This window comes from Myotis brandtii, unplaced genomic scaffold (genome assembly GCF_000412655.1).
Source record: "Myotis brandtii unplaced genomic scaffold, ASM41265v1 scaffold112, whole genome shotgun sequence".
In the NCBI taxonomy this organism is placed as follows: domain Eukaryota; kingdom Metazoa; phylum Chordata; class Mammalia; order Chiroptera; family Vespertilionidae; genus Myotis; species Myotis brandtii.
The window spans coordinates 7,344,456-7,356,698 of record NW_005353838.1 but is presented as its reverse complement, the minus strand read 5'-3'; the positions used below and the strand labels follow the sequence as shown (position 1 = coordinate 7,356,698).

At 48.6% G+C, this 12,243-nt stretch overlaps 1 protein-coding gene across 1 annotated transcript in view; it reads left to right on the top strand.

Moving 5' to 3' along the window:
• CHRNA1 (cholinergic receptor, nicotinic, alpha 1 (muscle)) overlaps positions 1 to 12,189 on the top strand; it is a 19,154-nt gene extending 6,965 nt beyond the window's left edge. Inside the window, exons 2-9 of the mRNA XM_005857602.2 lie at positions 1,047 to 1,192; positions 1,295 to 1,339; positions 2,675 to 2,784; positions 5,029 to 5,224; positions 5,914 to 6,151; positions 9,101 to 9,324; positions 10,741 to 10,980; positions 11,299 to 12,189. Coding sequence (XP_005857664.1) covers positions 1,047 to 1,192; positions 1,295 to 1,339; positions 2,675 to 2,784; positions 5,029 to 5,224; positions 5,914 to 6,151; positions 9,101 to 9,324; positions 10,741 to 10,980; positions 11,299 to 11,430 — 1,331 coding nt within the window. The 3' untranslated portion in view covers positions 11,431 to 12,189. The remainder of the gene's footprint in view (positions 1 to 1,046; positions 1,193 to 1,294; positions 1,340 to 2,674; positions 2,785 to 5,028; positions 5,225 to 5,913; positions 6,152 to 9,100; positions 9,325 to 10,740; positions 10,981 to 11,298) is intronic.
• Positions 12,190 to 12,243: the final 54 nt, after the last annotated feature.

The window sequence follows — 12,243 nt, the reverse complement described above, 5'->3', positions numbered from 1 at the left end:
CCCCCGCAGTGCACAAATTTTTGTGCACCGGGCCTCTAGTCTATAATAATAGAAGTGTAATATGCAAATCGACTGAATGGCCAAACAGCAGAATGACCGTCCGGATGACCTTCTGGACAAAGCCGGGGCTGCGAGAGCCGAGCCCCTTGCACGAATTTCGTGCTTCAGGCCTCTGGTTTCTTATAAATGGGATCATGCAATATGTGCTCTTTTGTGTCTGATTTCTTTCATGTGGCATAATGTTTTCAAGGTTAACCCATGTTGTAGCATGTATCAATACTTTATGTCTTTTTCTGGCTGAATAATAGTCCACTGCATGGTTAAACCACAATTTGTTCGCCCACTTACCTAGGGATGGACATTTGGGTTGTTTCTATCTTTTAACTATTGTATATAATGCTGCTATGAACATTCAGGTACAAGATTTTGTATAAACAATTCTTTTGAGATATACCCAGAAGTGAAATGGGTACGTCGTATGCTAATTCCATATAACTTGTGTGAGGAACCACCAAAATGTTTTCCACGGTGACTGCACCGTTTTACACCCTCGTCCGCAACATCTCAGGGTTCCTGTTTCTCCCCTGTGTGACCAACATTTGTCATGTCCACCTTTGCTGATTATGGCCATCCTAATGGGTGTGACCCCGCATTGACTGTGGGCTGTCCCTAGCATCTGAGGCCAGCCAGTTCGAGATTTCATTACGCCAGGACCAGACTCTGAAGCACTGAGACTGGCTTTGGTGGGGACCCTTCTTCCTGCGTGTACATGTTCCTAGCAAAGATGAGGCAGCCAGAAGCGGGATTGAGGAATGTCATCTGTCCAAAGGGCAAGTGTCGTGCTAATCTGGCACGCCCCACGGAGAAGGGACCGCACCAGCAGCTGTGCCTGGACAGGAGGGCAGGCAACACTAGCTGCTCGTGGGAGCCCTTCAACCAGGGGTCCTGCGTGCCTCCCGTTCGCTGGCCAGCCTCAGGTGCTCGTGTCAGTGTCCGTGGGGGCGGGGAGCAGAATCTGACAGCGTGCCTGCCATTTGCTTCCTCAGCTGGCCTGGTCCTGGGCTCTGAGCACGAGACCCGTCTGGTGGCAAAGCTATTTGAACAATATAACAAAGTGGTGCGGCCAGTGGAGGACCACCGCCAGGCCGTGGAGGTCACCGTGGGCCTGCAGCTGATACAGCTCATCAACGTGGTGAGACAGCGTGCCCGGGCTCCCACGGCAACCCCCTCTCCCCAGCATCCTCCCCTCGGCTCCCCTCTCTGCCCCCTAAACATGGGTCTTGTCTTTTTTCAGGATGAAGTCAATCAGATCGTGACAACCAATGTTCGACTCAAACAGGTAATTCAGCTAGATGATTGCGTTTGTGTTGTTTGTTTTCACCCTGAAATTTAACCTGGGCCCAGAGTAAATCAATTTGGGCTAAAGGGGCATATACCAAAGTGTTAGAGTAAATATTTGGGGGTGGCGGGATTATGGGTCACATGTATTGGTGTGTGTTTGTTTTTAGCGTTGTGCTTTTTCTGTGTGTATTAGTTTGCTAGGGCCGCTATAACAAAGCCACAAACTGGGTGGCTCAAACAACAGAGATACATTGTCTCGCAGTTCTTGAAGCCAAAGTCCAAAGTCAAGGTGTCGATAGGATGGGTTTCTTCTGCTTCAGCCCTCCCTCCTTTGCTTACAGTTGCCCGTTTGCATGTTCACATGGCATTCTTCATGAATATGTATCCATCATCAAACGCACCCCCCCCTTTTTTTAATTGGCCACCTTTGCCTCTTCAGGCAGACCTGTGCTTTTTTTAAAAAAAATATATATTTTTATTGATTTCAGAGAGGAAGGGAGAGGGAGAGAGAGAAATATCAATGCTGAGAGGGAATCATGATTGGCTGCCTCCTGCACGCCCCCTATTGGGTTTCGAGCCCGCAACCCAGGCATCTGCCCTTGACCGGAATTGAACCAGGCACCCTTCAGTCTGCAGGCTAATGCTCTAGCCACTGAGCCAAACCGGGTAGGGCCAAACCCGCCCTTCTTAAAAGGACATCACTCGTATCGGGTGGGGCCTACCTTAGTGACCTCATTTCCACGTAATTACCTCTGTAAAGACCCTCTCTCCTAATAAGGTCATATTCTGAGGTACCAGGGGTTAGGACTTCAACACTGAATTTTGGGGAGATGTAATTTGATCCATAACATTGTGTTATCCGAAGTTGCCTCAGTGGGCATATATTACTTTTATACTATAGGAAGAATTATACTTGTAAAAAATGATGCTGCCTTCTTGAGGAAAATGTTCAAATTGTGTCATTCTCCTTTCGTGGGGTGGGCACATGTGGCATGATAGATCTGCCATCACCTAGCGGTGAGACTTGGAGGTACTGCTGCTTTCCCATCAGTAAAATGGGGTCAATGACCACTCTTACGTCCCAGGACTTTTGTGAGGACTGAACTACTGATATCGGTAACCTGCTTATAACTGTGCCCGCATGTAGCCAATCAGTGCAAGTGTTAGCTGGTGGTGTTAGCTGAAGTGAAGGCTGAATTCTGAATCAAACCTTTCTTACCATAGCACAGTTTCTGTCGCTATCTGAATTATCATGCCCACCAGAACTCTTGATAACTCGATTGTTTTTAAAAGGTGTTTAGCTTTCTAATCAGCGAAAAGTTTTCATTTCTAGCAATGGGTGGATTACAACCTAAAATGGAATCCAGACGACTACGGCGGCGTGAAAAAGATTCACATCCCCTCCGAAAAGATCTGGCGCCCAGACTTGGTTCTCTATAACAAGTAAGCGAGACAGACGGCTGGACGGGGAGGGGCATTCCTGGGGAGGGGAGCCAATGCCCTAACAGAAGGCCACCTCTCGGTGCGCTTCAGGAACCCAGAGCCAAGCTGACATGCTAGGGGCCATATGGCGTCTCATGTTATGAAGAGAAACAATTATCCGAATCAAATTGAATCAGGGCTGTGGGTGAGGGACATTTCATCCCTGAGAGCTCCTGCAGGGTGCGTGGCAACTATCCAAGGGACCCAAACCTCCTGTAATTGAGTTCCTTGGAATCAAATGTCCTTCCTACCAATCGGTCTGGACCTCCTGAAGCTGTTGTTCGTCATACCCTCGTGGCATCCCAAGATGCCATGCAGCTGATGGCCCAGGGAGCGCATGTGGCCCACCCATAGGCTCTGTGACAGACCACATGCCATGAAATTAAATGTGATTCTAGGCACTCTGCTTTCACGACATGCTCATTATCACACTCTCATTGGCCAGGGAATGTGCTTTCAACGTGCATCCATCCCAGGCAGAGCACGCAGCACTGGCCTGGAGGATCTGCACCTGATTGCACAGCATGTTTGGGGCGAGAGGCTGTGTGTGCTGCACACTTACCAGGGAAGGTGGCCACTGCTAGTGAGTGGAAATGATACCCTGTATGGCCGACCACCCCTACTTCGATGTTCTCCCTGCATATGTTCCAGTTATAACTGGGATTTGAGCTTTTCCAGTTATAATCTGGGATCCAGATTATACAATCATTTGTGTGAACTTTTCGGACAAGTATGCTCATTGGGCAAAGTGTCTTGTGTTGGTTAAGTTTCTCTTCCAGTCAGAATGTGAGCGAGGTGATGAACTCCTCTGGTCCTATTAACAAGCTTGTTCAGGGACACCTGTTGGGGGAAGAACCCCGTCGACGGGCTGAGAGGGAGAGACTTAGGAGATCCTGTGGCCTCTGCTCCTTGGAAAGGCCCGCAGTTTTCTGGAGAGAGCCCACCTCCATCCCGAGGAAAATTCAATGGGAAGAAAACCCTCCTGATTCATGTCCCTGAGAGTCATCAAGGCAGACCCAGCCACCTGTGTACACCCGCACCCTGCCCTTGGCCAAGGCCTGGACACAGGCTGTTTGCAGGACAAGCGGACTGCTCACGGAACAAGGCCTGCAGAAGTGGCCTTTTGTTATTTTTAATCTCTACCATGTTGGATATTTTTGAACAAGAAATTAGTGCCAACATTTGAAAATTTGGAAATATCACATCAAAACCCAGGCTTTTAGCGTCTCTGGAAAACTCCAACATTCAAGAATATGGAAACTTTGGGTTTAAAAATGTAGATTTTTAGCTTCTAAAGAAAAATCTAAATATCTGGCCACACTGGGCCTTTTCTCCCATCGGGACAGCACAGGCAGAGCTGAGTGGCACCTTTGTCAGAGGCAAGAGAGGCTATCCCTTCACACAGCCTCCCCCTCCCTCCTTCCTCGCCTGCCTGGCTCTGGAGGCATCTGAGTGTGTGATCCCAATCCACTGAGTCCTAAATAGTTCTCAGAAAGGTATTGGACACCTTCCTTAACCTGCTTGTCACAATAATGAGCCACTGGATGTGTTCTTATTAAAAACTAGAGGCCCGGTGCACGAATTGGTTCACAGGTGGGGGGCCTGGCCATGATCGGGGTCGATGGGGGTGCTGGCTGGCCAGGGGGAGGGACCATAGGAAGTTGGCCGTCCCCCCCCCCCATTGGAGCCAATTTGGGGGGGGGGGGGCAGCCTGCCATGGGAGGTTGGCTGTGGGAGCACACTGACCACCAGGGGGCAGCTCCTGCATTGAGTGTCTGCCCCCTGGTGGTCAGTGTGCATCATAGCAACTGGTTGACCGGTCATTCGGTCATTCAGTCGCTTAGGCTTTTATATATATAGATTCCTAGGTTTTCCCCAGTTAACTTTCAAAGTATAGAGGGAGGGGATAGATGGAGATGATTACCAATACTAGAAAGCACTGAGAAGAAAAAGATCTGGTATGCAATGGGTCAGTGTTACCTGATATTTCTTTAAAACTAGATTCCCAGATTCTTCCCCAGGTAATCTGATTCATGCTTAGATGGTGCTCAGGAATCTGTCTTTTAACATGCACCCCAGAGATTCTTGTTACCAGTCAAACTTGGGAAACACTGACACAGACAAGAAGCGACACTGCCTGAAAGACAGCTTCTATAATTAACACCTGAGTAATTAACCTCTGTCTCCCCTTTTGTCCCACCGTAGTGCAGATGGTGACTTTGCCATCGTCAAGTTCACCAAAGTGCTCCTGGACTACACCGGTCACGTCACGTGGACACCCCCGGCCATCTTCAAAAGCTACTGTGAGATCATCGTCACCCACTTTCCCTTTGATGAGCAGAACTGCAGCATGAAGCTGGGCACCTGGACCTACGATGGCTCCGTGGTGGCCATCAACCCGGTAGGTGGTGACCTTGCGTCCTGAGGTTGGGTTCAGGCGAAGCATGATTCAGGTCTTCAGCTCTGCCCCTTCGTGATCAGAGGCTCTCGGCACCATTGAGAGCCTGGGGGACCATCTAGTTCAGGGGTCCTCAAACTACGGCCCGCAGGCCACATGCAAATACAAATGTTGTATTTGTTCCCGTTTTGTTTTTTCACTTCCAAATAAGATATGTGCAGTGTGCATAGGAATTTGTTCAGAGTTTTTTTTTAAACTATAGTCCAGCCCTCCAACGGTCTGAGGGACAGTGAACTGGCCCCCTGTTTAAAAAGTTTGAGGACCCCTGACCTAGTTGGATGGCTCTCAATTGGTTGGTTAAGTTCTTGATGTGCTGCCTGTGAGAATCACCTGGACGCTAAAATGAAGTCCCAAGAATATGTGTCTAATCCATCTGGGATGGGGCTAGGGCACCAACATGTTTTAAAGCTCCTAGGTGACTTGAATGTATAACCAACATGGAGAATTCCAGTAGCTCCAACACCCTCATTTGATAGGAAAGGAACCTGAGACCTAAAAGTGGGAGTGACCCAGACTCCCACCTGGGTATGTACCAGCGTTGGGAATCTGTGGCCTTGTTGCAGGTGATTGCGAAACCCTGGTCCTCCTTGGGGCGACGTGGCTGGGTTTTCAGTTTTATTTCATCTTCTCAGGAAAGCGACAAGCCAGACCTGAGCAACTTCATGGAGAGCGGGGAGTGGGTGATCAAGGAGTCCCGGGGCTGGAAGCACTGGGTGTTCTACGCCTGCTGCCCCTCCACCCCCTACCTGGACATCACCTACCACTTCGTCATGCAGCGCCTGCCCCTCTACTTCATCGTCAACGTCATCATTCCTTGCCTGCTCTTCTCCTTCCTGACCGGCCTGGTGTTCTACCTGCCCACAGACTCAGGTGGGTGCCGTTGCCATGGCTGTGGCTGCTGATGCTAACAGGTCTTGTGCTGCTGTTTCAGGAAAAGCCAGAAATAATTATAGGCTAATAAACAAATACAGGCAGACAGACTCAAATCATCACCCCTCGGAGGGCACGCTTACCGAGTGGCCATGTATAGTGGTGAGAGAGTTGAACGAGACCTTGAAGATGCACATACATAGCTCAGTCTACTTAAAGGAAATAGTCGCCAATACCTACTTGTTGAATACCTACTGTGTGCTGGGTAAGGCGTGGATCACAGACATACCTCATGCCATTTCCCCTGGGCAGTCACTTGCTCTACATTGACCAATCAGGTCTTGCCTCTGTTGCCACTGCTGGCCACTTGAAAATAGCTTTTGCCAATCTTTTCCCAGATGGCAGTGTCTTTGTGCACAGGACTGTACTCCCCAAGTGGCAGTGCTTCCTCACCTGTCAGCCCACACAGCTTACCTCCCACTGAGTCAGCACATCTCACCAAACAACAGCAATGGACAAAAAACAGGAACAGGATCTCTATACATCTGCCAGCAGGTCCCTAATCATAAGTAAGTTATGACTGACAAGTGTGTATGTGTGTGTGTGTGGGGGGGGGGAGGGCCGATGGTACAGAAAGTCCTCAAACTTATGACAAGTCAAATTTTATCAAAATTATAAGAAAAAAACTCACAAAAGTCTAAACCCAACTTTCCAACAAGGAAAAAAAAGACTATGCATTCATTCATTCAACATACAGTACTTGTTGAACAACTGTTAGGCAGCAGGAATACAGTGGAAAAGAAGGCAGAATTCGCCCCTACAGAATCTATGTTCTAGTGATTGTACTTAGTTTTAAACAAATGATCACAAACAAATATTTCTTCAACTTTCTAATCAAATGAAGCTACTTAAAGTAAAGAGAGAAAGCAATAGTGAGGCAATATAAAAACTACTCACAGTTTCTATACATGATTTATGCTTGGAAAGTATTTTTTAACAGTGAGATGCTTGATGAATGTTAACTATTATTATTATCACTATTATTAATCAAGAAATGGGATGTAAGTTGATCAGTATTTCATATTTATAATTCTGTCTTCTTTTTCACCTTTAAAGGCTTTCCTCCTCACTAGGTAGAATTCCACTCACAAGGTAGACTGCTAACTTCTTGTTTGCACCTGCTCTGTATCCTGCATACACTCCTAGCATCTGGAAGCATCCTGTGGGTGTGGGGGGGGGCAAGGGGGCGCGGGGAGAGCTCCATACTGGAAAGGAGGATAACGCGAGGGTTTCCCAGGACACAAACAGCAAGACCAGCCCAAGGGAAGCCCCTCCCACTGGCTCTCCCCTGCACCTAAGGTGGCGGTCCCCGATGCCCTTCAGCCCTGCCTTTTCGTTTGCCATACTTGCCTAACCAAGACTGCAACAGGGAATCGTTCACCCTGAAATTGTAGGGCCTGGAGAAAGGAGGCGGGGCAGAGCACTCCCTGGTCCCTTCATATGAAAAAACAAAACAAAACAAAACAATCATCCTCTTTAGACGAAAGTCCATGGTGTGATATCACTGATTTCGTTTTCTCAGTTTGGGTCTTACCCTTGCTCTCATCATGAGAAAATTATACATGAGCCTCTGGCTGCCCACCCACCGGCAGGGTAACGAGCAGGCCAGGCCGCGGTTCTGTGTTGTGAGGTTGACGACGTTCTGCTACAGATGGGAAAACTGCCTCCCGGGTCTAGCATGTACCTTGGCTCCCTGGGCTCCACCAAGAAATGGGATTCTGGGGCAGGAGGTGAAGCTGCCATTTCCTGCCTGGCGGCCTCTAATGAAAACACCTGCCACGTGCCAGTGTCTGCGGAGTGAAGGTGCCAAGATCTCACAGGAGACTCTGCCCAAAATGTGTCCCCAGAACGACGCTTTGAGAAATGCCTGTCACGTTCCTCTCAGCCGAGGGTTTCAGTGGTGTCTTGGTCTGAGAGAGCAGCCATAGCAAAGGACACAGACTGGGGAGCTTCAAAATCAGACATTTCCGGTCTCGCAGCTCTGGAAGCTGGAAGCCCGAGATCAAGGTATCAGCCGGGGTGGTTTCCTCTGGGGCCTCTCTCCTTGGCTCACAGATGCCAGTCTCCTCCTCGTGTCCTCACCTGGTCTTTCCTCTCTGTGTGTATCTGTGTCCCTCTTAGGAGGACACCAGTCAAGTTGGATGAGGACCCACCCTGAGACCTCATCTATATATATAAAAGGCTAATGTGCTAAGGTCCAACCATCTGACCGGTCGCTATGATGCGCACTGACCACCAGGGAGCAGATGCTCAATGCAGGAGCTGCCGAGCTGCAGTGACTTGGCAGCGGTGGTTCTCAGGTGACGCACCCGAAACCAGAGAGGAGGGAGCTTGATTCCTCACAGGGCTACACGATTCCATCTTCGGCTGCGAGTTATGTTGTTGCTGGGGCACTGTTGGCCCCGAATCTGGTTTACTGCACACTTGTATTTGCATTCCATACCCTGTACGACACCAACCTTGCAGAGTGCCCTCTCGCACTCCGGGACCCCTCAGGGGATGTCAGAGAGCTGGTTTTGGCCCAATCCCAGCAGGCCAGGCCAAGGGACCCCACCTGCCGTGGGACCCCGCTCACTCTGCTGGCGCCCTTCGAGCAGTGCCACCCCAGGTGCGGTTGGCCGGGGATGGACCATGGGAGGTTGGTTCCAGGGCATGTCTGACCCGTCTTGCCCAGTCCCACCCTGCCAACCACCTTCTAATTAATTTCCTTTTAATGTGCACGAATCTGTGCACTGGGTCACTAGTTTTAATTTAATTACCTCCTCAAAGGCCCCATCTCCAAACAGTCACTGAGTGCTGAGGCTTAGGGCTTCAACATATAAATTTGAGAGGAGCAACAGTTCAGGCCGTAACAGGTGGGCGGTTGTGTTTCGTCTCCATTTTGTCCAGGAGAGAAGATGACCCTGAGCATCTCTGTGCTGCTGTCCCTCACCGTGTTCCTGCTGGTCATTGTGGAGCTGATCCCCTCCACCTCCAGCGCGGTGCCCTTGATTGGGAAATACATGCTGTTCACCATGGTGTTCGTCATCGCATCCATCATCATCACCGTCATCGTCATCAACACCCACCACCGCTCCCCCAGCACCCACGTCATGCCCGACTGGGTGCGGAAGGTGAGTGAGCGAGGCCCCTGCAAGCTCCACACAGGCCCGCCGTCCCCTCGAGGGCATCTACAGGGCTTCCTCCCCCGCTTGTCCCCATGGCCAGCGGAATTCCGCTCACCCTTGTGGGTACTCGGAGCTGAAAGTCCTTTCTGGGCTGTAAGGCATTTTTGGAAGGAACATTCTTGGGCCTCTTTCTAGAGATAAATAACCCACATAGCTTCCTCAGAGAGAGAAGAAAACCAGAATTAACAAAGCTCACCTCTAATTCAAGCTTTAAGAACCTCTTTAATTAGCAACGATAAATAAATCACTGTCCTTTTTATTCAAATGCTGGGAAATTCTCGCGGTTTCTGTTTGTATGGCTTGCAGTTTATGAAGAGGTTGCTTATTTTTTTCTGGTGGAATCATCTGCAGAGAATAGGGCTAGAGATGGAGGGGAGGCTTGATGAGAGATAGTCAAAAGTGAGTTCCAATGGGGAACTTGGTCTCAAGTATTTACATTTTTGAAATGTAAAATGTGTTCACGTTTCAAATGTCAGTTGTTGTTTTTTATGTAAAACTTCACAGACACACAAATGGCCAGGATCTTTTGTGTAAAATTTAAAATATTTGTCAAGAATTGACAGAAACTACTGCTCACAATGTATTCTTTTGAGAAGAAATGGTCCCTGTTTGTATTAATGGTTCCTGTTTTGTCTTTCCATCTGGAAGACAAAACAGACTGGGCGCTTAACATGTTAAGTGACTTCTGGCAATACCTGTCTTGCATTTTTTCAGAAACAAGAAATGAAAGAAAATAGTTTAGCTGTTTTGTGGGGGGAGATTATATATATATATATATAATTGATTTTTTTTTACAGAGAGGAAGGGAGAGGGATAGAGAGTCAGAAACATCAATGAGAAACATCGATCAGCTTCCTCCTACACACCCACCACTGGGGATGTGCCCGCAACCAAGGTACATGCCCCTGACTGGAATCGAACCTGGGACCCCTCAGTCCTCAGGCCGACGCCCTATCCACTGAGCCAAACCAGTCAGGGCTATATTTTTATCCTGAGAGACTTTTTCTTTAACCATATGACCTTGAAAGAAGCAGGTACCTGCTGGGGGTCCAGAAGCTAAGCATCACTGGTTTCTCCCGAGTTCAACAGCTGCATACAGGCGCCCTCCAGTGGCGAAATGCTCACATGACAGAATCGGCACTGTTAACCACTGTAATTCCACAGACCTCAGGCTATATATGTACTAGTATGAAGGAATCTCTGAGAAAATCGAGTCGAGTCCTTTTGTTTTAAAGACAAAGAGGCAGAGGCCCAGAGAAGCCGAATGACTTGCCTAAAGTTACGTTGCTAATTCAAAGTCCGAGTTTGACGCTTGCCTTGCTGGCCATTATTCTCATAAATGGATTTCTTTTCCAACGGTAGGTTTTTATCGACACCATCCCAAATATCATGTTCTTCTCCACAATGAAAAGGCCATCCAGAGAAAAACAAGACAAAAAGATCTTCACCGAAGACATTGACATTTCTGACATTTCTGGGAAGCCGGGGCCTCCACCCCCGGCCTTCCACTCTCCCCTGATCAAGCACCCCGAGGTGAAAAGTGCCATCGAGGGCATCAAGTACATCGCAGAGACCATGAAGTCAGACCAGGAGTCCAACAACGTAAGCTCCGTGGCTTGAAACCCACGCCTCTGGGTTTAAAGAATCAAATGCTCGAGTGCAGGTGGGTGGGTGGGGTTGATGGGCAGGGTGGGGTTTCAGAGGCAGCTACTGACCTAAGGGAAGCCTGGTGACCGCCTCTCGGCCACCTCAGTGAGTCAGCATTTTGAGTAACCTATTCAACATATGAAGATCGCAATGCGGGCCGAAGGATGCTGAGGGCTTTGCGACCTACAAGTTAAATGGCTGTGAAAGATGCGTAACGTGCACTGTGGGCCGAATGACCACCTTAAGGAAATCTAACCTTTTCCTCCCTCCCAGGCGGCTGAGGAATGGAAGTATGTTGCAATGGTGATGGACCACGTTCTCCTTGGAGTCTTCATGCTCGTCTGTATCATCGGAACCCTGGCTGTGTTTGCAGGTCGGCTCATTGAATTGGATCAGCAAGGATGAGCGGAAAGCTGAGCTGAGCACCAGGCCCCAGCACCAGGCAGAGCAGAGAAAGGTGGGCAAACAGGAAGACGTGTCCACTTGGATATAAGCTCACTTATCAAACATTTAATTTTCTGTTTGCATGATGAACCATAATAATTTACATTTATAAGGCTGTGGCCTCAAAGTGTTTTCACCTTGCTTCTCCCTTCAATCTCTGTCGGCCTGGAGAGTGAACCCCTTTCAGTAAATCAAACTGGATCGCTACAGTAAGTTTCCACCCCCCAATGGTGTCTGGAAGTTTTGCCCAGAATAGCTGAGGTTTGCTGTTGGCTTGTTTTTCTATTTTTATTGATTTAAGCAAAGAATGTATCCTTGGCTTAAAAGCCAGTTTTGTGCCTACTGGGAAAGCCCCACCTACCAGTCCCAGGAAGGTAAAGCATTGGGTCTAGAGAAAAAGGAGACAGTAGACAGTAGACAGTAGACAGTGCCAAAATGCAAATTGCATCAAGCCCCCGGTGATAAAGTCCATGTCTACAACTGGTGGCCAAGGAAAGCGTTTCCTAGTCTAAGGCAGCATCTGGGTTTGATGCTCGGGGTTTGAGGGAACACGTCCTGATTCCCAGGCATGAGGGAATCACCTCACAGACAAGATTTCTTTCATCCTCATGACTTTCGTACAGACGAGCAAACTGAACCTGAGGGAGGTTAAGTTCATTGCCTAAACCAGTGGTTCTCAACCTTCTGGCCCTTTAAATACAGTTCCTCATGTTGTGACCCAACTATAAAATTATTTTCGTTGCTACTTCATAACTGTAATGTTGCTACTGTTAT